Here is a 26,480-nt window from a genome sequence, read left to right on the forward strand (position 1 = left end):
ATGAGGAAGTGGGGTGGAAGGGCGGGAGGGCAGAGAATTGGAAGGAGTATCCCCTCTCTACCATGCAGAGCACCCAGCAGTCTGACATGATACTGGCCCATGCAGGGTAGAAAGGGGATAGTCGGGAGGAGAAGGTAAGGCAGGTTGGATCCAGTCCAAGTGCTGGTGCACTGTCCTTGTTTGCCCCTTCAAAAGGCCTGCTTCTGTCCGGATGAAAGTTGGGACAGTCCAGAGCCCTGGCCTGAGGATGGGTGCGGCCTCTTCCTGCCGCTACTGTTTCTCCTCCGTGAGCCGTCCTGCCGGTTGTGTGGTTGGTAGAACCACGGAGGAGGTTGCGGCCTAACATGCCTCTGCTGTGTGGCGGGAGTGTGGAGGCCCAGCGATTTGAGGGTGGCTCGCAAGACTTTTAAGCTATGTAGCCTTTTATCCGATTTTTCAGAAAATCGAGTCCCACACCCTCAAAGGGGAGATGCGGAATGGTCTGCTGGACCTCGTATGGCAGACCTGATACCTGGAGCCAGGAGCTCCTTCTCATGGCAATCCCCGTAGACATCATCCGAGTGGACGCATCAGCCCCATCCAGAGCGGCCTGCAAAGAAGCTCGGGAAATGAGCTTGCCCTCCTCCACCAGGGCCAAGAATCGGCACAGGAGTCCTGCGGCACCAGCTCTGCTTTGGGGAAGGGGCCTTGGTAGCTCTGGCACTCACGTTGGTTAGCAGCATCCATGACCAAGGAATCTGGTGGAGGATGAGTATACAAGTGCTCATAGCCCCTGGACGGCACAAAATAGCATCTTTCATTGCGTTTAGATGTAGGGGGCAACGAAGCCGGGGTCTGCCATAAGGTTTTTGTGGTGTCGGCAATGGTCTTTATGAGGGGTAGGGCAATACGTGCCGGTCAGGAGCGGGCGAGGATGTCCACCATTGGATCTGCGTCCTCCACTACCTCCTCCGCCTGAATGCCCAGGCCCTGGGAAACCCTCCTCAGCAATTGCTGTAGGACCCTGTTGTCCTCCAGGGCCAGGGCTACCAAAGTGCCTGCCAGCGCTTCATCTGGAGAGGAGGAGGAAGAGACCGCCGCAAGGGGTGACCGCTCTCTTCCCTCCATGCCCAAGGGGTCCCGCAGCGCTTGGGTATCCGGGGCTGGAGCTGACGTGGATGGTGCCATTGCCCTCGGTGCCGGAGCTGTATACATCGTTGCAGAGGCCGCCGCTGGCGAAGTTGTTCAATCCAGAACCAATGGTGTTGGAGCTGTCGGTGCCAAGGACATCAGCGCTGTTACCTCTGGGACTGGCGTAGCTGCCGCCGGTGCCACAGGGGTTGCGATGGTGGCAACAGAGAGCAATGGAGCTACCCCCGATCCTGCCAATGCCGACAATGCCGGAAGCGGTACGAAAGTGGCTGAGGCTACCGCTGCCACCCTGGAATGCAACCCGTGGCTCCGCCCTTGGCCTTGGTGAAGGCCCAGGGAGTCCAAAAGCCATTTATGCTGGGGACTGCCACTGCGCGGGCCACGATGCCGGTCTTGTGATGATCTGGACAGTCTATTTCTGCTCCAATGAGATCGATAGGAGTCTGACTCCAAGGTCTCCAAAAAGGAGGACGAGGGAGGAGTGGTACTGCGAGGTGCCGAGGGCCCACACCGAGGGCTTGGGGACCAATGAGGCTACTGACCCTGTTCTGGCTCAGGGGAGCGGTGCACCGGGGATGGAGACCGCGAGGCCATCATTGCGGGCGTTCCCCTTGACGGTGCCGGGGAAGCGACTGGTGCCGGCGACCTCTCCCGGCTAGGTGGGGGGGAACGGTGCCATGAGCTGGAGCAGACCCCGTGCAGCCTCAAACACCTCCAGGGTCGACAGGAGGTGTAGCTGTCGGCTCGGCCTGGGCGAGCGAGAAGGGTCCGGACTCGACCACAGGGGCAGGAGTCGACGCAACCATCTCTGGCAGTGGGGTTGAAGTCATAGGCACCAACTTTCCCCGGTGCCAGTGGGTGCTCGCTCCCCACCGCCCCCGACCCCGTCCCACCCCCATTCCAACCCCTTCCCCAAAGTCCCCGCCCCAACTCTGCCCCCTCCCTGCCCCTATTGGACCTATTGGGCGGCAGGGGATGGATCACTTGATGGGCGCCCGTGCTGTTCATTCCCTCTGGGGCACCTGGCACTGGCAACTGTCAGAAGACAGGACACCAGGCTAGATGGACCTTTGGTTTGACTCAGTATGGCCGTTCCTATGTTCTTATGTACGGAGGTTCCCCAGTCAGTCCCCTGTGCATCGGCCAAGGTGGTGTCCATTACATGACAACACAGGGCTCTGCCCAAGAGGCTTCTGGGGGAGGAGAGGGATGAGGGGATGTGCCCCTACTAAGCCTCGTTCTGTCTGCGGTAGGTTCCGCCACCAGGGCAGGATGTTCACCAGAGTCACCACCCAGCGCCTGCTGCTCCTGCTCTCGTCCACGCTCCTGCTTCTCTGGCTGGGCTGCTGGCACGGCGCCGTGCCACCTCCTCCCGGCAGGACCCACATACTCCTCCTCTCCAGCTGGCGCTCGGGCTCCACCTTCGCCGGCCAACTCTTCAGCCAGCACCCCGACGTCTTCTACCTGATGGAGCCAGCCAAGCATGTCTGGTACCACCTGCCCGGAGGCAGCCCGGAGCTGCTGCAGGGGCCCGCTCGGAACCTGCTCCACGCCCTCTTCCGGTGTGAGATGGCCGCGCTGCAGGACTTTGTGCATCAGCCCCACTGGGAGTCCCAGATCTTCATGTGGCCCATGAGTCGGGCCCTCTGCTCCCCGCCCGCCTGCGAGGCCTTCCAGCGCGGGGACATCGTGAGGCCGGTGGAGTGCCAGGCCTACTGCGACCCCAGCCCCTTCGGGAAGGCGGCAGAGGCCTGCATCACCTACAGCCATGTGGCGCTGAAGGTCGTCAGGTTCTTCCAACTGGAGGCGCTTTACCCGCTCTTGGCCGACCCGGCCCTCGACCTCCGCATCATCCACCTGGTGCGGGACCCCCGGGCCGTCTACGCCTCCCGCCAGCATATCTCGCTCTACCTGGAAGACCTGCTCATCAGTCGGGCCCACAATGCCACGCCCAACGCCCGCCTGGTCATGCGCAAAGTCTGCCACAGCCAAGCCGGCATGTACCTGGCCACCTTGCGCCACCCACCTCCTGCCCTGCGTGGACGCTACCTCCTGACACGCTACGAAGACCTGGTCCGGGATCCAATGGGTCAGGTGGCCAAGTGGTACCACTATACCGGCTTGGCCTCCTCCCCCCGGCTCGAGGCCTGGGTGCACAACATCACCCACTGGTCTGGGCCTCAGGACCCCGAGGTCCTCCCAGTGCGGAGGGATGCCAGCAAGGTCTCACAGGCATGGAGGCACCAGCTTAGCTTCCACCAGGTGCAGGAAGTGCAGGAGATCTGCAAGCCGGCCATGGAGGTCTTTGGGTACCGGCCGGTCAGCTCGGAGGAGGAGCAGTGGGACCTCACGAAGGACCTGGTGCTTCTGAGAGAAGAGATCGAGGCTCAGACGAAGGGCTCGAGTGTCTTCTCTGATCTGCACTGAGGATTGGGCGCAATGGGTTGGGCGCTTGGATAAGGAGGAGCTGCCTCCCCGAGCACAGAACCTGCCAGGCAACGAGTCGCACACTTGTCCTGTGATTTTCCCACAAACCTAGGGTTACCATATTTGCACAATCAAAAAAGAGGACACGGGTGGGGAGGAGCCCCGCTCTAGCCCCATCCCTGCCCTGCCCCACCCCCATCCACTCCCTCCCACTTTCCACCCCCTGACTGCCCCCCTCAGAACCCCCAACCCCCCCCCACTCCTTGTCCCCTGACTGCCCCCTCCTGGGACCCCTGCCACTAACTGCCCCCTAGGACTCCACCCCCATCTAAGCCTCCCTGCTTCTTGTCCTCTGACTGCCCCCTCCTGAGAACCCCCCACCCTAACTGCCCCCCTAGGACCCTACCTGTCCCCTGACTGCCCCCACCCTTATCCACACCCCCACCCCATATTCACACCCCCGCCCCCAGACAGACCCCTGGGATTCCCATGCCTGATCCAGATCTTCGCGGGAAGCAGGGGAGGGGGAGGAGCAGAGGGACGGAGCGTTCAGGGGAGGGGAGATGGGGGAAGACAGCTGCGGGGCCGGGGGCGTGCTAAGGCTGCAGGGGATGGGGGGGGAGCTGAGAAGCGCCGCTTTTTGATCTATAAATAGCCGACCCGGATGGCATCCCCCCCCCCCCCCCCCGATGGCTATTTATAGATCGAAAAGCCGGACCTGTCCAGGGAAATCCGGACATATGGTAGCCCTACACAAACCAGGGGGTGAATGGCAGTGGCAAAGCCGCCCAGGGAATCCCCACTGATCAGTCAGGAACTGGAATCCCATCTACACCCACTTCTGGGGAGCTAGGACTAGAACCCCTGTCCCGCAGCACTAAACACACAGGAACAATTGACCTATAGAAGAGCTGGCCTGCTGCTAGACCCTAGTCAATGGGGAGGGGAGTGGAGTCTAGTGGGCTGGGAGCCAGGTTCTATCCCAGCTCTGGGGGGTGGGAGTGGGGTCTAATGAGTTAAAGCAGCATATTCGTCCTGGACGCTAAACCTGGCCCTGCCACAGAGTTGCTGTCTGACCTTGGGCGAGTCACTTAACCACTCTGCACCTCAGTTTCCTCCTCTGTCCTAGGCATTGACACACTTCACGGCTTGTGCAGGCTGAGGTCCTTGCTCCCACCAGGGGCTCCCTCCGTTCCCTCCCACAAGCTCCCTGTGTGTACCCCTCTCCTCTCCCCCTGTTTCAGGGACTCCCTGCAACTCACGCCAGGGGCTCTGTGTCTCCCCCGTTACCTCCTCCCCACATTTCAGGCTCCCCCATTCTCCCTGTATCCCTGGGGCTCTGCACACCCCTGTTCTGCACTGCCTGTCATTCCCCCCTCCCCTTGGCTCTGTGTGCCCAACTTCCTCCACCATTATTATTTCTGTTCTTTCTGTCTGGGAGACAATTCATTCAGGGGGTCCACATGGTCAGGCTGGGAAGCATTAGTGGGTGTCACCAACCAATTCTTTGCTCTCTAGACAACTGAAGAGGTGCTTGAAGCTGTGACTGTGCTAAACGTATCCCCCGTTTCTCCCCTTCTGGTTTTCCGAATTTCCCCCAAACGAATCGGCTTCTGCCCAGCGATGCCCAGAACATCCCCTGACGTCTTGGAGTCGACCGGGAGCCGTGTTCAGAAAGGACAGGGACAGGGAAATGCCATCAGGTTGAGCTCAGCCAGCAAACGGAGATTATGAGCCCTACCTGACTCATAGGACATGCGGGGCGCTATCCATTGATTTCGATGGAAGTTAAGAGCCTCAATGCCTTTGAGGAGCCGCGTCCAGGTCTCGGGGTCACCAGGCTAATGGGACGCTGGATTTCCTGACTCTCCGCCCATGGTCGCCTGTGATAAATCTTCCCTTTATGCTCTAATGTCGCCGGGCTGAACTGGCACCACTGACTTTGCCCTGCCGTCCTCGCCTCTCCCACTCGAACCCTGAGCGCCTGAGTTAATAAATGTGTCCCCATCTAGATTTCATTCACAGCGCTCTCTGTATTGGTTGCAATGTAGCTACCTAGGCCAGAAGGCTAAGTGAAGGGTAGATCAGCCCAGTGGAATAGGAGGGGACTGAGCGGATAGCCAGGTCCCAGCATTAGGATCTAGACAGCTGTCAGGGTATGTCTACATGCCAAGTAGACACCCACAGCAGCAAGACTCAGAACCCGAGGCCGCATGTTTCCACAGGTATTTTTAGTCCGAGCCCAAGTGCATAGACCTGAGCTCTGAGACGCAGCTGTACCCTTAGATGTTTGACACTTTGGGTCAGATCCTCAAAGACATTTAGGTGCCCAACCCCATGGGAGTCATATCTGTGTAAGACTGACCAGCCACCTGAGATGAAGAAAAGCTGGACTGCCCCGCTATGGTCTCTCTTCTCCTCTTGTATCCTTCTGCTTTGTTAAAGGCAGGAAAGGGAATCACCAGTCACAGCCGTCAACTGATCTCCAACCCTTTCTTTCCCCCTACCAGAGATTGTTTGACAAAGTAAAAGAGTCTAATCAATATCCTCTCTGAAAAAGGCCCTTGGAAAAGTTTGGGTTACGTTAGTTTCGCCTCACCAGCCAATGGCAGATTCAAACTGATGCATATCTTGAGTTGAAATTATTTTCCCTCCGGTGTGTCTGACTCAATACATTTCCAACCATGGCATGAATTTTCCCGTGCTGTGCCCAGGGGATTGAGGTCTCCGTCCTCAAAACCCCGAACCATGGTTGACTGCTTAGAGTTGTACAACTGGCAGGGTCATGCTAACACCTGTGAGTCTCTGGGTCCCCGTATTCCACTCAAATTAACACAAAAGCTCTCCTGCTGCACGTGGGACTCGCTCGTGTTCGGCTCCCTTTGGACTCACTTTTAGATTCCCTTCTGAATCTCGAACAGGAAACTTTTTAATGGCCCCGCCAGGGGCCTCGTCAGAGGCTGCACCACAAACAGAACGTGTTTTTAATAACCCCCAGAGCCCCAATGGCTGGATCCTCCAGCTGGAAGCAGGAGTGGAGACGCTAACAAGGCCCAGCGCGACGCATCCCAAAGCCTAATGAGGAGCCCTGGGATGTGATGTCTCGGGGCACTGAGTCTAAACGGGACAATTGGCACTGAGCCATGCCCAAACTTTCCTCTGTCACAGGCAGGGGCTGGATCTCTCGGCATCAGATCATAGGCCAGCCAGACCGGTGCCCCAGACCCTTCTGCGCCAGGCCATTGGCTGGTGACTCCAGTGCCCCAGACCCTTCTGCGCCAGGCCATTGGCTGGTGACTCCAGTGCCCCAGACCCTTCTGCGCCAGGCCATTCTCCAGTTACTCCAGTGCCCCAGACCCTTCTGCGCTAGGTCATTGGCCAGTGACTCCAGTGCCCCAGACCCTTCTGCGCCAGGCCATTCTCCAGTTACTCCAGTGCCCCAGACCCTTCTGCGCCAGGCCATTGGCTGGTGACTCCAGTGCCCCAGACCCATCTGCGCCAGGCCATTGGCTGGTGACTCCAGTGCCCCAGACCCATCTGCGCCAGGCCATTCTCCAGTTACTCCAGTGCCCCAGACCCTTCTGTGCCAGGCCATTGGCTGGTGACTCCAGTGCCCCAGACCCTTTTGCGCCAGGCCATTCTCCAGTTACTCCAGTGCCCCAGACCCTTCTGCGCCAGGACATTCTCCAGTTACTCCAGTGCCCCAGACCCATCTGCGCCAGGCCATTGGCTGGTGACTCCAGTGCCCCAGACCCTTCTGTGCCAGGCCATTGGCTGGTGACTCCAGTGCCCCAGACCCTTCTGCGCCAGGCCATTGTCCAGTTACTCCAGTGCCCCAGACCCGTCTGTGCCAGGCCATTGGCTGGTGACTCCAGTGCCCCAGACCCTTCTGCGCCAGGCCATTCTCCAGTTACTCCAGTGCCCCAGACCCTTCTGCGCCAGGCCATTCTCCAGTTACTCCAGTGCCCCAGACCCATCTGCGCCATGCCATTGGCTGGTGACTCCAGTGCCCCAGACCCTTCTGCGCCAGGCCATTCTCCAGTTACTCCAGTGCCCCAGACCCTTCTGCGCCAGGACATTCTCCAGTTACTCCAGTGCCCCAGACCCTTCTGCGCCAGGTCATTCTCCAGTTACTCCAGTGCCCCAGACCCTTCTGCGCCAGGTCATTCTCCAGTTACTCCAGTGCCCCAGACCCTTCTGCGCCAGGCCATTGGCTGGTGACTCCAGTGCCCCAGACCCATCTGCGCCAGGCCATTGGCTGGTGACTCCAGTGCCCCAGACCCATCTGCGCCAGGCCATTCTCCAGTTACTCCAGTGCCCCAGACCCTTCTGTGCCAGGCCATTGGCTGGTGACTCCAGTGCCCCAGACCCTTCTGCGCCAGGCCATTCTCCAGTTACTCCAGTGCCCCAGACCCTTCTGCGCCAGGACATTCTCCAGTTACTCCAGTGCCCCAGACCCTTCTGCGCCAGGTCATTCTCCAGTTACTCCAGTACCCCAGACCGTTCTGCGCCAGGTCATTCTCCAGTTACTCCAGTGCCCCAGACCCTTCTGTGCCAGGCCATTCTCCAGTACCCCCTACTCTTCTGCACCAGGTTATTGTGCTGTTATCCCAGTGTCCCATATCCTTCTGCACCAGGGCATTGTCCTGTTACTCCAGTACCCCATACACTTCTGTGCCCAGGTCAAAGTCAAGTTACTCCAATACCCCATACCCGTCGGTAGCAGGTCATTCTCCATTTCCTCCAGTACCTCCTACTCTTCTATACCAGGTTTTTGTGCTGTTACTCCAATACCTCCAAACCCTTCTGCACCAGGCCGTTGTCCAGTTACTTCAGACCCCAATACCCTTCTGCACCAGGTCAATGTCAGTTATTCCACTACCCATACCCTTCTGCACCAGATCCTGCTACAGTTACTCCAGTACCCCATACTCTTCTACAGCAGGTCACTGTTCAGTTACTCCAGTGTCCCATACCCTTCTGCACCAGATTATTGTGCAGATACTCCAGTACCCCATACCCTTTTGTGCCCAGGTCATTGTTCAGTTACTTCAGAGCTCCATACCCTTCTGCGCCGGATCATTCTCCAGTTACTCCAGTGTCCCACATGCTTCTGCACCAGGATATACTTCAGTACCCCATAACCTTCTGCAGCAGGTCATTCTCCAGTTACTCTAGTACCCCATCCCCTTCTGCACCAGTCCATTGTGGAGTTTCTCCAGTACTAAATACCCTTCTACACCAAGGCATTGTCCAGTTACTCCAGTGCCTCATAGCCTTCTACACTAGGTCATTGTCCATTTATTCCATTGCCCCATACCCATCTGCCCCAGGTCATTGATGAAATGATGAAAGGTCTAGAAAACATGACCTATGAGGGAAGATTGACAAAAAATTGGTTTGTTTAGTCTGGAAAAGTGAAGACTGAGAAGGGGTATGATAACAATTTTCAAATACATAAAAGGCTGTTACAAGGTTGTTCTTCTTAACCTCTGAGGAGGATAGGACAGGAAGCAATGGGCTTAAATTGCAGCAAGGGAGGTTTAGGTTGGACATTAGGAAAAACTTCCTCTCAGGGTGGTTAAGTACTGGAATAAATTGCCTAGGGAGGTTGTGGAATCTCCATCACTGGAGATTTTTAAGAGCAGGTTGAACAAACACCTGTCAGGGATGGTCTACATAATACTTAGTCCTGCCATGAGTGCAGGGGACTGGACTAGATGACCTCTTGGGTCCCTTCCAGTCTTATGATTCTATGATGTGACAGATGGGAAACTGAGGCACATGCCCCAGTTGGACTCCATTCTACCCAGGTCCCATCCTCCACCTAGGCACAGGGGTGGGCTGGAGGCAAGCAGTGAGATAGATGGGGCTGGGTACAGGGAGGGCATGGCCAATGCGCTGCGGCCATTCCCTGCTTCCCAGCAGGCCTATGAAAAACTCAGCGCACCTGGGAACAGCCCTCAGCCTGTCTCCCGACGCTCCAATGCGTCTCGTTCTCTTATCGCATTGGATCCTCCGCCCCGATCCTGCAACGACGTAACCACAAACGGACCACGACGCACCTCGGCCCCATGGGAGGGTCGGCTCGACGGGCCAGAACCTGGGGATTCCTAACCGAGAGGCCCTTGAGATGGGTCCCCACAACGATTGTGGCTCACAGACAAAGGGACAGCGGGGAGGCAGCTTGTGAGCCCCGGAGCCAGTCATCACGGAGCTTGGCGCAAGGCTGAGATCCAGATACAGTTGCACCTCTGCTTCCGTGGCCCCTCTGGGGCTTTGCAAGGGCGCTGAATATCAGCAGCGCTGCAGCTTCACCCTGGCCGCCCCCTGCGACCCGTGCTCTGCGCCCGCTCCCGCCTCCGGCCCAGGCCCTCCCCTCCATTCGTAGCCACCTGGGAAAAATCCGGGGCCCAGCAGCTGCTGTGGAGAAGAGGCACAAGAAGACTCGGGGCCCGGGAGAGGAGGGATCGCAAAGGTGGTTTAGCTCCCTTAACCTGCTCCCAAATGCAGGACCAGTCCCAGAGAATCAGGGCTGCTACAGCTCTATTGCACTGACAGTGACTGAACAGAAGATCAGTTCACCGTTAGGAGTCTATTAGCTCCACTAACGAGCTATTCGGATACAAGTAGCAACAAGCGCTGGCTAATGGTGCTGGTTAATTAACCGATCATCAATCAATCTTTCAATAGGAACACACTCCCCAGAAACCCTTTGCAAGCAATAAGGGTTATTAATGATCTGGGTGATGGGATGGACTGCACCCTCAGCAAGTTCACAGATGACACTAAGGTGGGGGGAGAGGTAGATATGCTGGAGGGTAGGGATAGGGTCCAGAGGGACCTAGACAAATTGGAGGATTGGGCCAAAAGAAATCTGATGAGGTTTAACAAGGACAAGTGCAGAGTCCTGCACTTAGGACGGAAGAATCCCAGGCACTGCTACAGGCTGGGGACTGACTGACTAAGTGGCACTTCTGCAGAAAAGGACCTGGGGATTACAGTGGATGAGAAGCTGGATATGAGTCAGCAGTGTGCCCTTGCTGCCAAGAAGGCCAATGGCATATTGGGCTGCATTAACAGGAGCATTGCCAGGCCAGCAGATCCAGGGACGTGATTATTCCTCTCTATTCAGAAGTGGTGAGGCCATACCTGGAGTATTGCGTCCAGTTTTGGGCCCCCCACTACAGAAAGGATGTGGACAAATTGGAGAGAGTCCAATGAAAATGATTAGGGGGCTGGGGCACATGACTTATGAGGAGAGGCTGAGGGAACTGGGCTTGTTTAGTCTGCAGAAGAGAAGAGTGAGGGGGGATTTGATAGGAGCCTTCAACTACCTGAAGGGGGGTTCCAAAGAGGATGGAGCTCGGCTGTTCTCAGTGGTGGAAGACGACAGAACAAGGAGCAATGGTCTCAAGTTGCAGTGGGGAAGGTCTAGTTGGATATAAGGAAACACTATTTCCCTAGGAGGGTGGTGAAGCACTGGAATGGGTTACCTAGGGAGGTGGTGGAATCTCCATCCTTCGAGGTTTTTAAGGTCAGGCTTGACAAAGCCCTGGCTGGGATGATTTAATTGGGGATTGGTCCTGCTTTGAGCAGGGGGTTGGACTAGATGACCTCCTGAGGTCTCTTCCAACCCTAAGTTTCTATGATTCTATGATAAGGGCTCAAGCCGGAAGCAGCCTCTCTCTATGAAATCCACCTCCCCTTCCTTCCTAGTGACCACAAACCCTCCCACTCCAGGGACCCAAGGCTCTACCCTGGCTTAGGGCTTTAGACGAATGCCCATCACCCTAGCGTCTGGGCGAAAAGAATTCTGCCACACAACCACCAACCCTACTATTCTCACTCACTTGTTTGAGGCCCGGATCCTGCAGAGACTTAACATGGGGCTCAACTGTCCCCCATCAAAGTCAAACTTGTGTGCCTGAAGTTAAGCGCGTTTAAGTCTTTGCAGGATCGGGGCCTTAGCTCTTTGGGACGAGGGATGTTGCTGATCCAAGCCCAATGAAGCACCATGTAAAGAATATTAGAGGGTGTCTCACCCCTTTCCCTGAACCACCTGGTGCTGGCCACTGCCCAGAGACAAGCTATTGGGCTAGGTGAACCCCTTGGCTGATCCAGCCTGGGGATTCCTAATATATGGGCCCTGTAAACACGTCTTATGCTGATCATTGATCTCCGCCTGGCAGTGTGAGGGCTCAAGATTTTCAGCAGATTCCTCCACATAAGAGGTAATGCAGTCCAGTTAAGAGGAAGAAGGCAAGGAGTCAGGACTCCTGGGTTCTATCCCCAGCTCTGGGAGGGGAGTTGGGTTTAGTGGTTAGAGCAGGGGGGGCTTGGAGCCAGGACTCCTGGGTTCTATTCCTGGCTCTGGGAAGCCAGAGGAGCCTAGTGGTTAGGGGAGGCGGAAGGGAGGGGCTGGGAGTCAGGACTCCTGGGTTCTACCTTTCCCCTCTAGGCTTTAGTTCTGAGCTGGCCCCAGATGAGAGGCTGGAGAATAGGACATGGAGCCTTGCATCTCTCCTAGTGCTGGATTAACTGCAGAGGCTTCAACCTGGGCTTGCAGACAGGGCTGGGAATAGCAGCTGGTGCCTGGGACAGCACTGAGAGGCACTAGGAAACCTGGGAGCCATCAGCTTGGCTAGCAGGAGGCTGCGGATGAGGAGTGAGGCAGAGCTGTGGGGGAGGGGCTGGGCTGGCAGGGGCTGCAGGTCAGGAGTGAGGGGCACCAGGAGAGCTGGGAGGGAGGGGCTGGGCTGGCAGGGGCTGCAGATCGGGAGTGAGGGGCACTGGGAGAGCTGGGGGGGCGGGGCTGGGCTGCCAGCTGTTTTCCATTGGCTGCTGAGCCAAAGTTCCTGGGGGTGACACTCTGCCTCCCGCCTCCCCTCTACTCCTCTGGAGGACTAGGGGACGCTCTATCTTACGCAGGGCTGCAGTTGTCTGCTCCAAACTCTCAGACACGTGGGGGGCCGGAGGCAGAGAGGAAGCAGCGCAGCTGGGGGTGAGTGGGGGGGGCACAAGGAGAATTGATTAAGGGACAGGGACCAGCCCTTTTTAAGGAGGCACCGGGGGTTGCTGGGGGCAAATAATCAGGGGTGGAAGATTTATTGAGGGGTCCCCCGGAGGGCTGGGGACTGGGTGGCGGAGGGTTGGGGTAAGGGGGTGGGGGTAAGAGGGGGCAGGGATGGGTGGGGAAGGGTTGGGTGGCGGAGGGTTGGGGTGAGAGGGGGCGGGGGAGGGTTGAGGTGAGAGGGGACTGGGTGGCGGAGGGTTGGGGTAAGGGGGCAGGGATGGGTGGGGGTGAGAGGGGGCGGGGGAGGGTTGAGGTGAGAGGGGACTGGGTGGCGGAGGGTTGGGGTAAGGGGGCAGGGATGGGTGGGGGTGAGAGGGGGCGGGGGAGGGTTGAGGTGAGAGGGGACTGGGTGGCGGAGGGTTGGGGTAAGGGGGCAGGGATGGGTGGGGGTGAGAGGGGGCGGGGGAGGGTTGGGGTGAGAGGGGACTGGGTGACGGAGGGTTGGGGTAAGGGGGCAGGGATGGGTGGGGGTGAGAGGGGGCGGGGGAGGGTTAGGGTGAGGGGGCTGGGTGGAGGGAGGGTTGCAGGTGTGGTTATTGGAGGCACTAGGGGCACCTGGGAGGGGTGGGAGTTTTCATGGGTGCTGGAGGGGTGTAAATTGATGCAGATAAACATGCCCTGATTTGGCCTCTCGTGCAAAGGCCCCACTCCTCCCCCCACCTGTCCCGGTGCGGGGGGCCCCGGCTGGGACCTGCAGTAGCTCAGAGCAGCGCTGGTCAGGGTGCCGCTGGCAGCCCAGCTAATCCAGTGGCTTTTCTCGCAGGCAGCCATGGAGCTGGGCAACTCCTGCTTCCAGTCGGACCTGGATTTCTGCCCAGAGTGTGGGACCATCCTGCCTCTGCCAGGCGTCCAGGACAAGGTGACGTGCGTGCGCTGCTCCTTCTCCATCGATGTACGAGGTGAGGGCGGCAGCATCACCCCCCCCACACACACGTACTGGCATTTATCTAGGGGAACTGAATTCCTCTCTGTCCACTAGTGAAATCCCTCGGGGGGGGGACGACAGTGTGTTAGAGCAGGGCAGGCTAGAAGTCAGGACTCTTGGGTTCTATCCCCAGCTCTGGGAAGGGAGTGAGGTCGAGTGCTGGCCCTCTGAGAGGCAAGTCTCTAAAGTGCATTAGTTCCTCTCTCTGACACACACATCGCTCAATAACTCTCTTCCTCTCCCTGCACAGATTTTGAAGGGAAGGTGGTCCAGTCCTGTGTCGAGTTCAACCACCTGGGCTCCGTGGCTCTGATGATCATGGACGATGGGCAGGAGGTCAAGGGACCCATGGTGAGTGGGGATTTCTGTGGACAGGAGGGAAGGAAAACACACATCAAGAGTCTCCTAACATCCTGCAGCGGGAAGTCCCACCGGTACATTAGCACCTGACCTTGACTTATTTCCCTTTTATCCCAGTGGAGGATTTTTTTTGGGGGGGTGGAAGGGAATCTTCATTCCATGGATTTGACTCGGCCTTGGTGATCCTTTCAGATCGACAGGAAGTGCCCCCAGTGTGGTCACGAGGGCATGGTCTACCACACCCGGCAGATGAGATCAGCGGATGAAGGACAGACTGTCTTCTATACCTGTGGCCAGTGCAAGTAAGGCGCTGTCCCTTCCCTACTGCTCTCGTGCGAGGAGAAAGACTGGGGAGTTATTGCCCGCAGGGGAGGAGACCCGTCCCCAGGTCACCTAGATCTCGCTGTATTTCCTCATCAGCTAAACCGATCCAGGTTGTTCCCTTAAAATGAGACATCACGGTTAGCCCAGCCCCTCCCTCCCCCCCCCAAAAAAAAAACCCCAAAGGAAATGCCCAGAAAAAAAATCATTAACTGTACTTTCTTGCTGTACAAGGTGTACACAATGTGCTCCCAAGCATTTCAGCTAGTCATATTTATAGGATGATTCGATACGTTACAAAACTCTTCAGTAAAATCCAACCCACCTGTTTGTCCCAGTTCCTTTTGTTCTGTACCTTTCCTTATCTTTGTTGTGGATACTGGCATTCCAGGTACCGGCCTGTGAAGGGGCCTCCCTGGCTTGCACTAAGACACACAAGGCATGTATCTTGATTTTCCTATCTGGGTGGTATTACTGCAGGGTATTGTGGGATGTAGCTTAGATTTTTCCCAGAGTGCTGTTCACTCACGCTAAGCCAGGCCTTGGTATAACGTGGTGCACACTAACCTAACATCTGTGCGTTGGCTGACGTCGGATTGGGTGTGTACGGGGCAACCTAAGATTTACCAATTAAAAACCAAAGCGGCCTAAGAACTTGGACGGAGGCTTCTTGTGTGGTCTGGATTTATTCACGAAGTGCACAGGGAAATGCAAGAACTGCCCCGCACAGCCCTGCCCAGCTAAATCCCAACTCTGTGCAGGGTTCTTCTCCCATCCCGGCTAAGGCTTCCCTCTGGCAGACACATCCTTCACCTTCGTCCTTCCTAGGTGGCTGCTGCTCCCTGCAGCCTTTCCGTCCTTGGGAGCTTGGGAGAGTCTTTGGACTTGTCTACACTTGAAATATGTAGTGTAGACACTGCCTACGCTGCAGGAGGGGTTCTCCCATCGGCGCAGGTAATCCACCTCCCCGAGAGGTGGTAGCTAGTTGAACGGAAGAATTCATCCATCAGTCAAGCGCTGTCTACACTGGGACTTAAGTCAGCTTAACTGTTCTGCTCGGGGCGGTATCTGGGCGACATAGCCGAGTAGATCTAATTTTCCAGTGTGGGGCAGTTTGTGTAGTCCTGCTGCCCTCATTTGAGTCTCTCCTGGCTTCCTGCGTGGAGTTGCCCTTCTTAGCCACATGCCCTGCCTGTAGTGTGACGTAACTCATCAACCTAAGTGGAGAAAAGGAGTAAAGTGGGTCGGGGTGGGGCTGGCATCCTCTTTCTCCTCTTAAATGGAACCCCCGGTCACCTCCAAAGAGCAGTTTATGGGGGATCTCCATCCCCAGAGAGATTAGGGATACTGGAGGGGAGGGAAGCTTTCTCACAGCAGTGTCTCTGGTCTCCCTGTGACTTTAGCAGCATCCTGCAGCAGTGAGTTCCACAGATCAGAAAAGAAATACAAAAGGAAAAGCTTCTGCAAAGGATTGACGCTTGGCTTTTGTTGTGCGCAGGTTCCAGGAGAAGGAAGACTCATGAATGGAGCAGCACAGGGGCAGAGGGCCATGGACAAGAGAAGACTAGATGTAACACCTACCCCTCCTTTACCCAGAACAACTTGCCTCACCTCCTAACGAGATTGTTTTCTTGGCTCAGGCTCAGGTCGACCTATGGACTGACAGCCACCCCCACCCAGCGTTCACCGCCACTGGTGCCTGCAGCCCAGTGAAGCAAAGGAGGGGCGTGAACACAACTCTGGCCCTGCAGAGGTGACTCCAAAGGGTGTAACCATGGGGGATACCACATCCCCCTTTCCCATCCCCTAGGGGAACCTCAAGTCCTCAGCCCCAGGGGGTGTAGAGCCATTTGTGGAGAGCTCAAGGCTATTTAAGGCTGCTCTGGCAGTTCCCACGCTGGACCCCAGCTGCTGCGTTCTCAGGGGAGAGCCTGTTGGTGTATTGTGCTTTGTGGGGGGAGACGGGGGGGTTTGCTCCCCTCTTTCAGGATCGTGGGCTGTGGAGGACAGACTAGCTGGGGAGTCCTGGGTGCATATTTCTGGGCAAGTCTACAACCCCATCCTCCTAGGAGAAGTAAATAAAATCTTATTTTGTACATGAACCACGCATCTCTCTCTCTCCTCCTGGGTCTAGAATCACAGATATGGGGGGCCCCCTAGTCCCAGGTGCTGCACAGACACACAGTGAGAGACAGTCCCTGCCCCAAATCACAGCCAATTGGTGGGAGGGGGAACAGGCACAGGGAAGTGAAAGGACTTGCCTAAGGTCCCACATGGAGTCAGGGGCAGAGGCATGAATTGAACCCAGGTGTCCTGAGTTCCCTGTTAAAACACTGACTGCACCTTCCTGCCAGCCCCTGACCCGCTACTGTCTCTAGTGCTGAAGCTGGCAGAGCCTGGCCCTGCCCCTGGCTGCCCCACTGAGACCCCCAGGGCCTTTCAAGCCCTGCCCCCAACTGTATTTATGCTTCCCCCTATGCCCCTCAGTCATTGTCCCCTCACAACCCCTATTGAGCCCCACCCTTTTTGCTCTCCCCACTGTGCCTCTTTCCTCCCTAGCTTCCCCTATGGCCACTCCACTCAGTTCCTGCCCCCCCCAGCTGTATGCCCTAGCCCCCCTCAGGCTTGATTCCCCCCACTAAGCCCCCCTTTCCCCACATGCCCCCCACAGAGGCCTTGCTCCATTGAGCCCCCCTCCCCTTTGTGATCCACCATGGCCTCCTCACTCTAACTGCAAACCCCTTCCTCCTGTGCCCTTCTCAGTCTTTACCCCCCACTGAGCCCTCCTTTCCCCATATGTTCCCCCACTCAGCACTGGTCCCCCCATTGGGCCCACTGACCCCCCCCCCGGTATCCCTCTTCTCCCCATGTGCACCTGATGTTCCCACTGAGCCCCCCACTTCCCCTGTGCCTTCCACCTGTGCCCCCATAGTGCCACTGACCCCAGCAGTGTTTCCCTTCCACTATACCACACAGACCCACTGAGCCCCCTACTACATCCCCCTTCCCCTGTACCCCCATAGTCCCACTGAGCCCCTCACTACATCCCCCTTCCCCTGTACCCCCATAGTCCCACTGAGCCCCCACTGCACCCCCTTCCCCTGTACCCCATAGTCTCACTGCACCCCATAGTCCTACTGAGCCCCCACTGCACCCCCTTCCCCTGTACCCCCATAGTCCCACTGCACCCCCATAGTCCTACTGAGCCCCCCATTGCACCCCCTTCCCCTGTACCCCCATAGTCCCATTGCACCCCCATAGTCCTACTGAGCCCCCCCACTTCACCCTCCTTCCCCTGTAACCCCCACATGCCCCCCATGGTCCTACTGACTTCCCCTTAATGACCCTCAGAGTATGCCGCCCCCCGCCGTGAGACCCATCACGTGACAGCTCAGGCTGCCGCCCCGGGGGGGCCTCCCACCAGCCCCTCCCTGCCTTGGACGTGACTCGGACTAGAATTCTCTCCCGCCCTCTTTTTCTGGCCGCGCATGCGCGCCGCGCCCCCGTACGGCGGAAGTGCCGCGCCGAGAATTCCCTCCCTTCCAGAGGAGCAGGGGGTGGGGGACTGTGTTCCGGTACTCGCACCCGGAAGCGGGAAGTAGTGGGCTGGTGACCGGAAGTGGCGTGCGGCCGGTGGTGGGAGCCGGGCGGTCGCTCGCCGCGGGCTGTTGGGAGAGCCGGGGCAGCCGCAGGGGGAGCGAGGCAGGGCGGTGCGCGGCGCAGACTCTTCCCCCCGGCAACCGGCGCCGCGGAGGGCGGGGGCCGGGCAGCGCCATGGCGGAGGCGACGGCGACTGCGACAGCGACGGCCGGTGGGAGGGCAGCCAGCGCCACTGTGACCGAGACCGTCACCATTGAGCCGGTGAGCGGGATCGGGGCCCGGGGGGGGGCGGGAAAATACCGGGATCCGGCCCGGGGGGTGTCGAGATAAAATCCCCGGATGGGGGGGGGATAGTTGGGGGGGTTATTGTAAAATCCAAGGATTTGGGGTTTTAAATTTTGCAGAAGTTATTATAAAATCCCAGGGATTTGGGGCAGATTATAAAAAAAAATCGTGGGGGGAGGAATGTAAAATCCCAGGAATGTGTGTGTGGGGGGTGTATAGATTTGGGGGGTTAATTTAAAATTCTGGGGGCTTTGGGCGGGTTTATAACATTGCAGGAGGGTAAATATCAAATCTCAGGGATTTGGGTTTTTTTGTAAATTTGGGTTTTTAAAAAATATAAAATCCCTGGATTTGGGGGGTGTTTGTTTTTTGTAATTTTAGGGGTTAATATAAAATTTCAGGGATTTGGGGGGGTTGTACATTTTGAGGAGGATTTAATACATAATCCCAAGTATTTGGGGGTTTATAAATATTTTTGATGCGTTTAACATAAACTCAGGGTTTGTGGGTTTTGTAAATGGGGGCGGGGGGAATAACATTCACAACCGCAGGAATTGGGTTTTAAAACAAAAAATAAAATAAAATCCTGCAGGTTTGAAAAGCGGTGGTTGCCTGTCGGTCTGTTTTAATTTGGGGATGGGGGTGATTGTAAAATCACAGGAATTTGAGAGATTAAAAATGTGTGGGGCTAATAGAAAATCACGGGGCTTTAGAGGTTTTATAAATTGGGGGCGGGGATGTGTAAGTTTTATTTAAAACTGGGGGTGCTTAGTATAAAATCATGGGGATTAGTGGCTTTTTTTTTAGCTTTGGGGATTTAATATAAAATCACATGGATATGGGGGCTTATTTTGTGGGGTTAAAATCATGGGAAATTGGGTTTTTAATTTAAGGGGGTTTTTAAATGTAGAATCAGAGGGATGTGGGGTGGGTTTTTTTTTGTATTTTGTTTGTTTGGGGGGTTTAAATATAAAGTCACAGGAACATGGGGAGAATTAATATAAAATCATGGGGATTTGGGCTTGGAGACTTTGCAAGTCTGTGGGATCGTGGGGGGAGGGGGATTGTGGGGGGGAAATGAGGATTTGAGGGGAAACCACTCATTTTCGGGTGGCTTGGATTTTCAGCATTAAAATCAAATCCGGTTTTGATTAAACAGCCCCAGTTCTCTTTTAGATGCCGAGTATTAACTAGCAGTGGGGCGTGTTAGTTTAAAAAATTCATTCAGAGGCCCCCAAACTGGCCCCCTGCCCCACCTGCATGTGCCCCCGTTGGGCGCTTCCGTGAGCGCTGTACCCATCGTGGGCGCCACGGCATTGGTTGTCACAGCGACCGTGATGCCAGGGAAGCCACGGTAACCGCAGGCTGTGGGAGTCACAGCAACCGTTGCTGTGAAAGGGGGGGCGGCGGTTGCCACAGCAACCATCCCAGTGACAGGAGGGCATGGTGCCCACGGTGACACGGCAATTGTTATGGCGACTGCAGGAAGTGGGAGTGGGGCAACTATCCCAGTAGGAATGGGGTGTGGTACCCATGGCGACGCTCATGGTGGCCATCACGGTGACGATTGTCTGTTGTAGCTATGGCAGCGGCAGCAGGGTGTGGCTCTTGTGGTGCACATCAGTTAGCCCAGGGCGAGGGACACAGGGAACCCTGGCAGCCACGGAATGTGGTAACCCTGGTGACCGCCACAGCCGGAACAGGGCACAGTAGCCATGGAAACAGCAGGGCGTGGGAGCCCCGGCAACCGCAGGGTGTGGTCCCCAGGAAGTCCGGCGTGGTTCCGAAGGCGGTGGTGGAAGGGACATGCCGTGGAGCCAGGCAACAGTCGGACTCCCAGGGGCCTTGTGAGAGGGTTTGCCTCACTGTCATAGAAGAGTGCCCCCTACTGGGCCCCTGTCCTGCTCCCTGCAACTCGGCACCCCCTAGTGCTGCCCTGGGGCCTGCCCTGCCTGCCAGGGTAGAGCACCCCCTACTGAGCCCCCCGCCCCACTCCCTGCAGCACAGCGCCCCCTAGTGCCGCACTGGGGCCTGCCCTGCCTGCCAGGGCAGAGTGCCCCCTACTGAGCTCCCCACCCCACTCCCTGCAGCATGGTGCCCCCTGCCATCTCAGGTCTCTCCCTACTAATCCAGCCAAGGTCTTTCTCCGTGGGTCATCTGTGACCGGCCATGGTCTGATCCCCCCGCTCTCTCTCCACCCCGCACCCTGTCCCCCTGGTAGGAGAACCGCAGCCTGACCATCAAGCTGAGGAAGCGAAAGCCGGATAAGAAGGTGGAATGGTCGAGCGACACGGTGGACAACGAGCACTTGGGCCGTAGGTCGTCCAAATGTGAGTAGCCACGGCTCCCCCCTTCCGAGACTCCCCGCATCCGGGTACAGGGCCTTTAGCCACATCACTTCGAATGGGGAGGGCAGTGGGGGCTGGTGGTTAGAGAGGGGGAGGCTGGGAGTCAGGACTCCTGGGTTCTCCATCCCTCCCCTTCCTGCTTCCACATGCTCAACACAAACCTCTTCACCTCAGCAGTGCTGCTGGATCCCACCCCCTGAGCCAGCCAGTCCCCTGCCCTGGGGCCGAATCGGAACCAGCACCCCCTGGAGGGGAAAGGCCCTGTGTCCCACTCCTCACCCCGCCCCCGAGCCAGCCAGTCCCCCACCCTGGGGCCCGATGGGAAGAGAAAGGCCCGGTGCCCCATTCTGGCTGATCCCTCCCCTCTTCCTCCCCCCCCGCCAGACTTACTCCGTTAGCAGGACCCGGGGTGACGACTTCCCCTCCCTGAGGCAGGCACGGAGCCGGCGACTCGCTGGGCTCAGCTGTTTTGCAGAGGGACATGGCCACTTGGGGCTTAACGGGGGTGCGCGGGAGAGGTCAGTGAAGGACCCCCCAGGTATTCCGGCCTCAGCTCTGAGAGGCCTCCCCCCTCGGCCAGGCCACAGGGCTGGGTGCAGGCTGACAGCTGGGGGGCTTCTGACTCCCTCTGTCTCTCTCCACCCTCCCCCTCCTGCCCCGGCATCATGCCCCTCGCTCCCCCACCCCTTTATTCCTCCACTGTGGCCCCTCTAACTTCCCCTCCCCCTATCACCCCCCCATCTCCATGTAACCGCCCCGCCCAGGCTGCTGCATCTACGAGAAGCCGCGGGCCTTTGGCGAGAGCTCCACGGAGAGCGAGGACGAGGAGGACGAGGGCTGCGGCAACGCCCACTGCATCCGGGGCCACAGGAAGGGGGAGCACGGGGGCCGAGGGGGCGGCGGCTCCGGGGGGGGCAGGGGCAGCCCCCGCAAGGCCGAGCCGCCGGGCCAGGACCACGCTGCAGCCATGCAGCACTGAGCCCCCCCACCCCGCCGGACTGACCCGGGGACGCGGGCGTGTCCGTCTGTCCGTGAGCCTCGTGGCCTGCGAGCTGCTGTCGTCCGTCGGTCCCGCCCGGTGCCCCGGCGTGGAATGTACCAAGCGACGGGCCGGCTGCGTCTCTGTGCTTCTCCATTAAACGTCTGTGTCAGTGACCACGAGCGGCCGCGGCCTGCTGCTTTCTGCGCTGGGGGGGGCGCGGCTCTGCCGGTGCCCCCTGCTCCTGACGTGCTGCCCCCTGCTAGCCCAGCCCTGGGCTTCTCCCCTCAGCTCTGCCAGTGTCCCTCACTCCTGAACCGCACCCCCCTGCCAGCACAGCCACTCGCTCCCGAACCGCAGCCCCTTGCCAGCACAGCGCCCCCAGCCGTGCCGGTGCCCCTCACTCCCGACCTGTAGCCCCTGCCAGCCCAGCCCCTCCTCCCTCCCCCCAGCCTCACCAGTGTCCCTCACTCCTGACCCGTAGCCCCCTGCCAGTCCAGCCCCTCCCCCCAGATCTCCTGGTGCCCCTCACTCCTGACCTGTAGCCCCCTGGCAGCCCATCCCCTCCCCCCACCGGTGCCCCTCACTCCTGACCCACAGCCCCCTGCCAGCACAGCCCCTCCCTCCCACAGCCCTGCCGGTGCCCCTCACTCCCGACCTGCAGCCCCCTGACAGTCCAGCCCCTCCTCCCCCCAGCCCCACTAATGCCCCTCACTCCTGACCTGTAGCCCCCTGGCAGCCCATCCCCTCCCCCCCCCCCGCCCCACCGGTGCCCCTCACTCCTGACCCATAGCCCCCTGCCAGCCCAACCCCTCCCCCCACCGGTGCCCCTCACTCCCAACCTACAGCTCCCTGCCAGCACAGCCCCTCCCTCCCCCAGCCCTGCCGGTGCCCCTCACTCCCGACCCACAGCCCCCTGCTACCTCAGCCCTTGGCTTCTCCCTCCCTCCCCCACAGCTCTGCCAGTGCCCCTCAGTCCTCACCTACTACTATCCGTCCGCCCCCATCACACACACAGCTCTGCCAAGGCCCTGAAATAGAAGCTTTAATCACCCTTGTTTTCCCTTTCATAGCCGCAAATGGTGTTGATCATAAAACGTTTACAGTGTCCTGGTAAGAGGACAAACAATCTCTGGCTGTGGCCTTGTTTTCTTCCACGCTTCTTCCTGATGTATAAAGGAGGCTTGTCGGATTTTACCTGGAAAAGGTGTTGTTTTTTTCCTGCTTGATTTCTTCTTAACGCTAGAAATCTAGGTGTCGTCTGCCCTGGAAGTCTCTCTAGGTGACTAAAGAACTGGTGTGCTTACAGCATGGCGGATACCCCGGAAGACAAACGCGTGCCGTTGATTTGTGTTCAATCGAACGCTCTTTCTTCGCCTTTATCTCAAACACCCCCAAAACAGCTGGGAGAAAAACGGTCTTTGTGAAAGAGTCCCTGTTCCTAAATCCCCTTCCCTTGCGACCTCTCCTGATCTGCCTCCTGGTTCCTTCGAGGTAACCTCCAGCAAAACCGGAAAGACAAGATGTGGACATCCTGTTAATTTTTCTTATTAATTTAGAAAATATCATCGGTCCCCCCCGTTCCAGTCCAACTAAACCCCTCACCTCGAAAGCTTTCTGTATACCTCGTTATGGGCATGAACTTGACGCTTGATTTCTACATACCCACGCTCTGTGGTTTACCTTCAATAAATATCTGTCCCAGTGAAATAGTCCTGCAGCAATGAGTTCCGCAGCTCCACTGTGTCTCGTATGTGGTGGTATTTCCTTTCCTTAGAGGCTGCTGTCACGTGTGCAGTGGCTCTGGGTGTACTCTCCCAGAGCCGGGAGTGAGGTCTTGTGGTTAGAGCATGGAAGTTGGGATCTAGGACTCCTGGGTTCTTTTCCCAGTTCTGGGAGGGGAGTGAGATCTAGAGGGCACAGGGGGTGGAGGCTGGGAGCTAGAACTCCTGGGTTCTTTAGCCAGTTCTGGGAGGGGAGTGCGTCTCGGAGTCAGAGCAGCATGTTTTCATTTAGCCCTTTTCGAACTCGTAAATGCCTCACTTAACCCTCCCATCTCTGTATCTCTTCTTTCCCTGATGAGCAGCTGTGTTCGGGGCTGCCTCTACTTGAACTTTCTGCTAGCTCTGATGGTTAGACACGGTGTCCCCGAAAGTCAGGATGTCGCTGCTAATAGTCCTCTATTCTCAATCCAAAGGCCTCCAGCAGATCATACATCTGCAGTGGAAATGCAGCCACCTCTGACGTGGAGCAAAGCCGCTCTGTAACGGCAACTCGGTGCAGTGGTCGATGGGCAATGCGGAAATGCAGCCACCTCTGGGGTGGGGGATGGCAGCTGGGTGACAACCAGGCAGCAGTATGCCAGAGGAGTTGCTCACCCTGCCCTGAAAGGCAGCTGCCTCTGGGGTGGGGGCACAGCAGCTGGCTCACACAGCCTCTCTGCAACCACGAGGACTCTTCAGAGAGACAGATGCCGTGGGCCGAGGCCCTGACGCGTGAGCAGCAGCTGTGGGACTTTTGTCATAGGCACTAAGGGCTGCGGTTTCTCTTCATTAAATAACTACAGCCTGAAGCAGAACAGCGCCCTCTCCAGGCAGAGTGGGGGTTAGGGGCAGTGCTGAACAGGAGTGTTTCCGTCTGCTCTTTATTCAGTGGCTGGGTGGAGGGCTGGGAGTCAGGACTCCTGGGTTCTACTGTGGAGGGGGGTGGACTCTAGTGGGTGAGAGAGGGGGGACCGGGAGGCAGGACTCCTGGGTTCTATCCTCAGCTCCAGGAGGGGAGTGGTGTCTAGTGGGTTAAAGCAGACCGGGCTAAGTATCAGAGCCTGATGCTGAAAGCTGAGCCGGCAGCCGGCGCACAGGGACGGCCAGACCTGACCCACTGGCGATTCCAGAAAGACAAGGGCAGCGCGGGTCTGGGTGTCCCCACTCCACCCCCTTGGCAGTCCCCTCTGTATGGCCGGTGGGTAGCCGAGCAAGGCCTGCTGGGCCCCACCTGGGGAGACTGTGCTCCCGGGAACTGACTCCTTGTTTGGGAAGTGGTAAGGTGCAGAGGGAGATGCTGCCCCAGGACTGGAGCTGTCAGGTGCCCACTGGCTCTGAGAGCCATTGTGTCCAGCCATGGCACGGACGGGGATAACTGAGGCAGGCTCCCACAATGCACTGGGGCAGGGGTCATTCTCCACCACGTTGACTTTGTCGCCCTCTAGTGCCTGCCCCGTACGCCAGCTTCTTGGGGCTGGGTCAGCGGCTTGGGCGCTGGGGGGAGTGCGAAGGAGCGGCCGCTTTCCTCCTGGAGCAGCAGGGGCTCCTGGATCGTTGTTCCGCACCTGGGACCCGGAGAGGACTCCCAACGCTAGCTGGAAGGAGCTGGAGCCCTGCCCCAGACCTGGCTTCGTCCCAGCCCCTCTCATCTCAGCTCCTGCTGGTACAGGCCCAAGGCTGGGATAATGGGAACAAGCCAGGCGGGGCTGCCCATCTTCCTGCAGCCGGGCTGAGGGGAACTCCCAGGAAAAACAGTCTGGAAGAGGAAAGCTGTCATTATCCTGGCATGAGCCAGCCCCCAAGGACAGGATTCTGTGCGTACAGCAAAGAATTGCCTTTTATGGAGGAATTCTTCTCCAAGAGTTTGATTTGCCAAGCGGTTGGGGAGGTCAGAGAGAGGCAGGACTCCTGGGTTCTCTTGCTCGGGGAGGGGAGTAGGGTGTAGTGGGTTAGAGCGGGGGGGCTGGGAGCCAGGACACCTAGTTTCTATTCCTGGCTCTGGGAGGGGAGTGGGGTCTAATGGATTAGAGCAGGGGTGGGGCTGGGAGCCAGGATGCCTGGGTTCCATTTAGTTAGTCATTTCCTCTCTCTCAGCCTCAGCTGGCTCTCTCGTGAGTGACTCACCCGTAACTGTAAATACTTAGGTCCAGAGCCTAAAGAGTTTTGGGCCCCTCTCTCCCACTGAACCCAATGAGAGTTAGGGGCCTGAACACCGCTGAGGCGCCGGCCCTGACGGAAAGCTGCTAGCGGGAGGGCTAAAGGCTTGTGAACCTCCAAACACGCGACAAGCTTAGCTGGCTGTCTGGTATCCCCACTGATGCACAAAGAGGTTTAACCTCAGAGCCACATGGACAAAACCACCCTGTCCCCAGGAGCCCAGCCAGGGCAGGGAACGGGCCCCAGCTACCTCCCAGCCAGGCTCTCTCAGGCAGAAGCAGCTCCGTCCCGTTCCCCGTCGGGCTTCCAGAGAGCGTGGCCGATCGTGCCGGGGGAGAGGTGCAGGGAGAGAAGGACAGAGCCCCTCTCCCTCCTCACCCCTGGCAGGCCAATGGGGGGGGCACTCAACCCCCCATGCCCGTTGCAATGTTCCCCTGCAGCCCTTAACCGCTTGCAGCAATCCCAGGCCCGCTGTCTTCGTCTGGGGATGGCACACGCACCAGCTTGTCTGATTCAACTCCAGCACTCAACTCCGTACCGCGGCACTGAGGGATGTTGATAGTGAAAACAGCCAGTTGTGTGTAGGGTGACCAGACAGCAAATGTAAAAAATTGGGATGGGGGTGGGGGGTAATAGGAGCCTATATAAGAAAAAGACCCAAAAATCGGGACTGTCCCTATAAAATCGGGACATCTGGTCACCCTAGTTGTGTGAGATCCAAGAGCCAGTGAATACAGCAAATGAATCTGCCCAACTATATAGTAAACAAAATCGTAACGTGCTGTCTAGGGACTAAACGAAACCGACCCGTCACGCTTCCCTTGCCGCAAAGGGCTTTTGCCCAAGTTTCAGGATGATTCTGTTTTTTCATGACTAATCTCACTGCTCAATTATTTCCCAGGTGCATGGTAAGGGGGTGGCATCCTCTAATATCCCCCAAAGTTCATTGTCGGCCCCTAGTCCATTCTCCAGTGCCACCTCTCCCTGTGGCCTTTGGATGTAAAAGGAGCGCTCATTGTGTTGGCTGACTGCAGAGAGAGGTGAGTTTGCAGGCATTGGCTGGCAGAAACTTGTTTTTTGAGCTCTGCCTGGCTACCGGTTGGGACAG

The 26,480-nt window shown here is 57.8% G+C and overlaps 3 protein-coding genes across 3 annotated transcripts; all 3 read left to right on the forward strand.

Moving 5' to 3' along the window:
• The first annotated feature begins 1,324 nt into the window (after positions 1-1,324).
• Positions 1,325-3,558, forward strand: LOC128847397 (carbohydrate sulfotransferase 6-like). Its single transcript, XM_054046788.1, has 3 exons — positions 1,325-1,388; positions 1,689-1,863; positions 2,385-3,558. The coding sequence occupies exons 1-3, from the start codon at positions 1,325-1,327 to the stop codon at positions 3,556-3,558; spliced, it is 1,413 nt and encodes a 470-aa protein (XP_053902763.1).
• Positions 3,559-12,490: 8,932 nt separating this feature from the next.
• POLR1H (RNA polymerase I subunit H) lies at positions 12,491-16,342 on the forward strand. Its single transcript, XM_054047257.1, has 5 exons — positions 12,491-12,562; positions 13,398-13,533; positions 13,810-13,910; positions 14,112-14,221; positions 15,739-16,342. Exons 2-5 carry the CDS (start codon positions 13,404-13,406, stop codon positions 15,761-15,763), a joined length of 366 nt encoding a protein of 121 aa, XP_053903232.1. The 5' UTR covers positions 12,491-12,562; positions 13,398-13,403; the 3' UTR covers positions 15,764-16,342.
• A 1,492-nt stretch (positions 16,343-17,834) lies between these two features.
• PPP1R11 (protein phosphatase 1 regulatory inhibitor subunit 11) lies at positions 17,835-23,172 on the forward strand. The gene is made up of 3 exons (XM_054047255.1): positions 17,835-18,101; positions 20,347-20,455; positions 21,238-23,172. Exons 1-3 carry the CDS (start codon positions 18,015-18,017, stop codon positions 21,450-21,452), a joined length of 411 nt encoding a protein of 136 aa, XP_053903230.1. The 5' UTR covers positions 17,835-18,014; the 3' UTR covers positions 21,453-23,172.
• The last annotated feature ends 3,308 nt before the right edge of the window (positions 23,173-26,480 follow it).

The sequence above is a fragment of the Malaclemys terrapin genome, chromosome 13, assembly GCF_027887155.1.
Source record: "Malaclemys terrapin pileata isolate rMalTer1 chromosome 13, rMalTer1.hap1, whole genome shotgun sequence".
NCBI classification, from domain to species: Eukaryota; Metazoa; Chordata; order Testudines; family Emydidae; genus Malaclemys; species Malaclemys terrapin.

Excerpts from the sequence above, each read along its gene's own strand:
- LOC128847397 (XM_054046788.1), top strand. The coding sequence starts at position 1,325 with ATGGTGGCAACAGAGAGCAATGGAGCTACCCCCGATCCTGCCAATGCC. Across the intron at positions 1,389-1,688 it reads TGCCGACAATGCCGGAAGCG|GGGAGCGGTGCACCGGGGAT; the intron begins GTACGAAAGTGG and ends GTTCTGGCTCAG. Across the intron at positions 1,864-2,384 it reads CTCCAGGGTCGACAGGAGGT|GTTCCGCCACCAGGGCAGGA; the intron begins GTAGCTGTCGGC and ends TGTCTGCGGTAG.
- PPP1R11 (XM_054047255.1), top strand. The coding sequence starts at position 18,015 with ATGGCGGAGGCGACGGCGACTGCGACAGCGACGGCCGGTGGGAGGGCA. Across the intron at positions 18,102-20,346 it reads AGACCGTCACCATTGAGCCG|GAGAACCGCAGCCTGACCAT; the intron begins GTGAGCGGGATC and ends TCCCCCTGGTAG. Across the intron at positions 20,456-21,237 it reads GGGCCGTAGGTCGTCCAAAT|GCTGCTGCATCTACGAGAAG; the intron begins GTGAGTAGCCAC and ends CGCCCCGCCCAG.
- POLR1H (XM_054047257.1), top strand. The coding sequence starts at position 13,404 with ATGGAGCTGGGCAACTCCTGCTTCCAGTCGGACCTGGATTTCTGCCCA. Across the intron at positions 13,534-13,809 it reads CTTCTCCATCGATGTACGAG|ATTTTGAAGGGAAGGTGGTC; the intron begins GTGAGGGCGGCA and ends CTCCCTGCACAG. Across the intron at positions 13,911-14,111 it reads AGGAGGTCAAGGGACCCATG|ATCGACAGGAAGTGCCCCCA; the intron begins GTGAGTGGGGAT and ends TGATCCTTTCAG.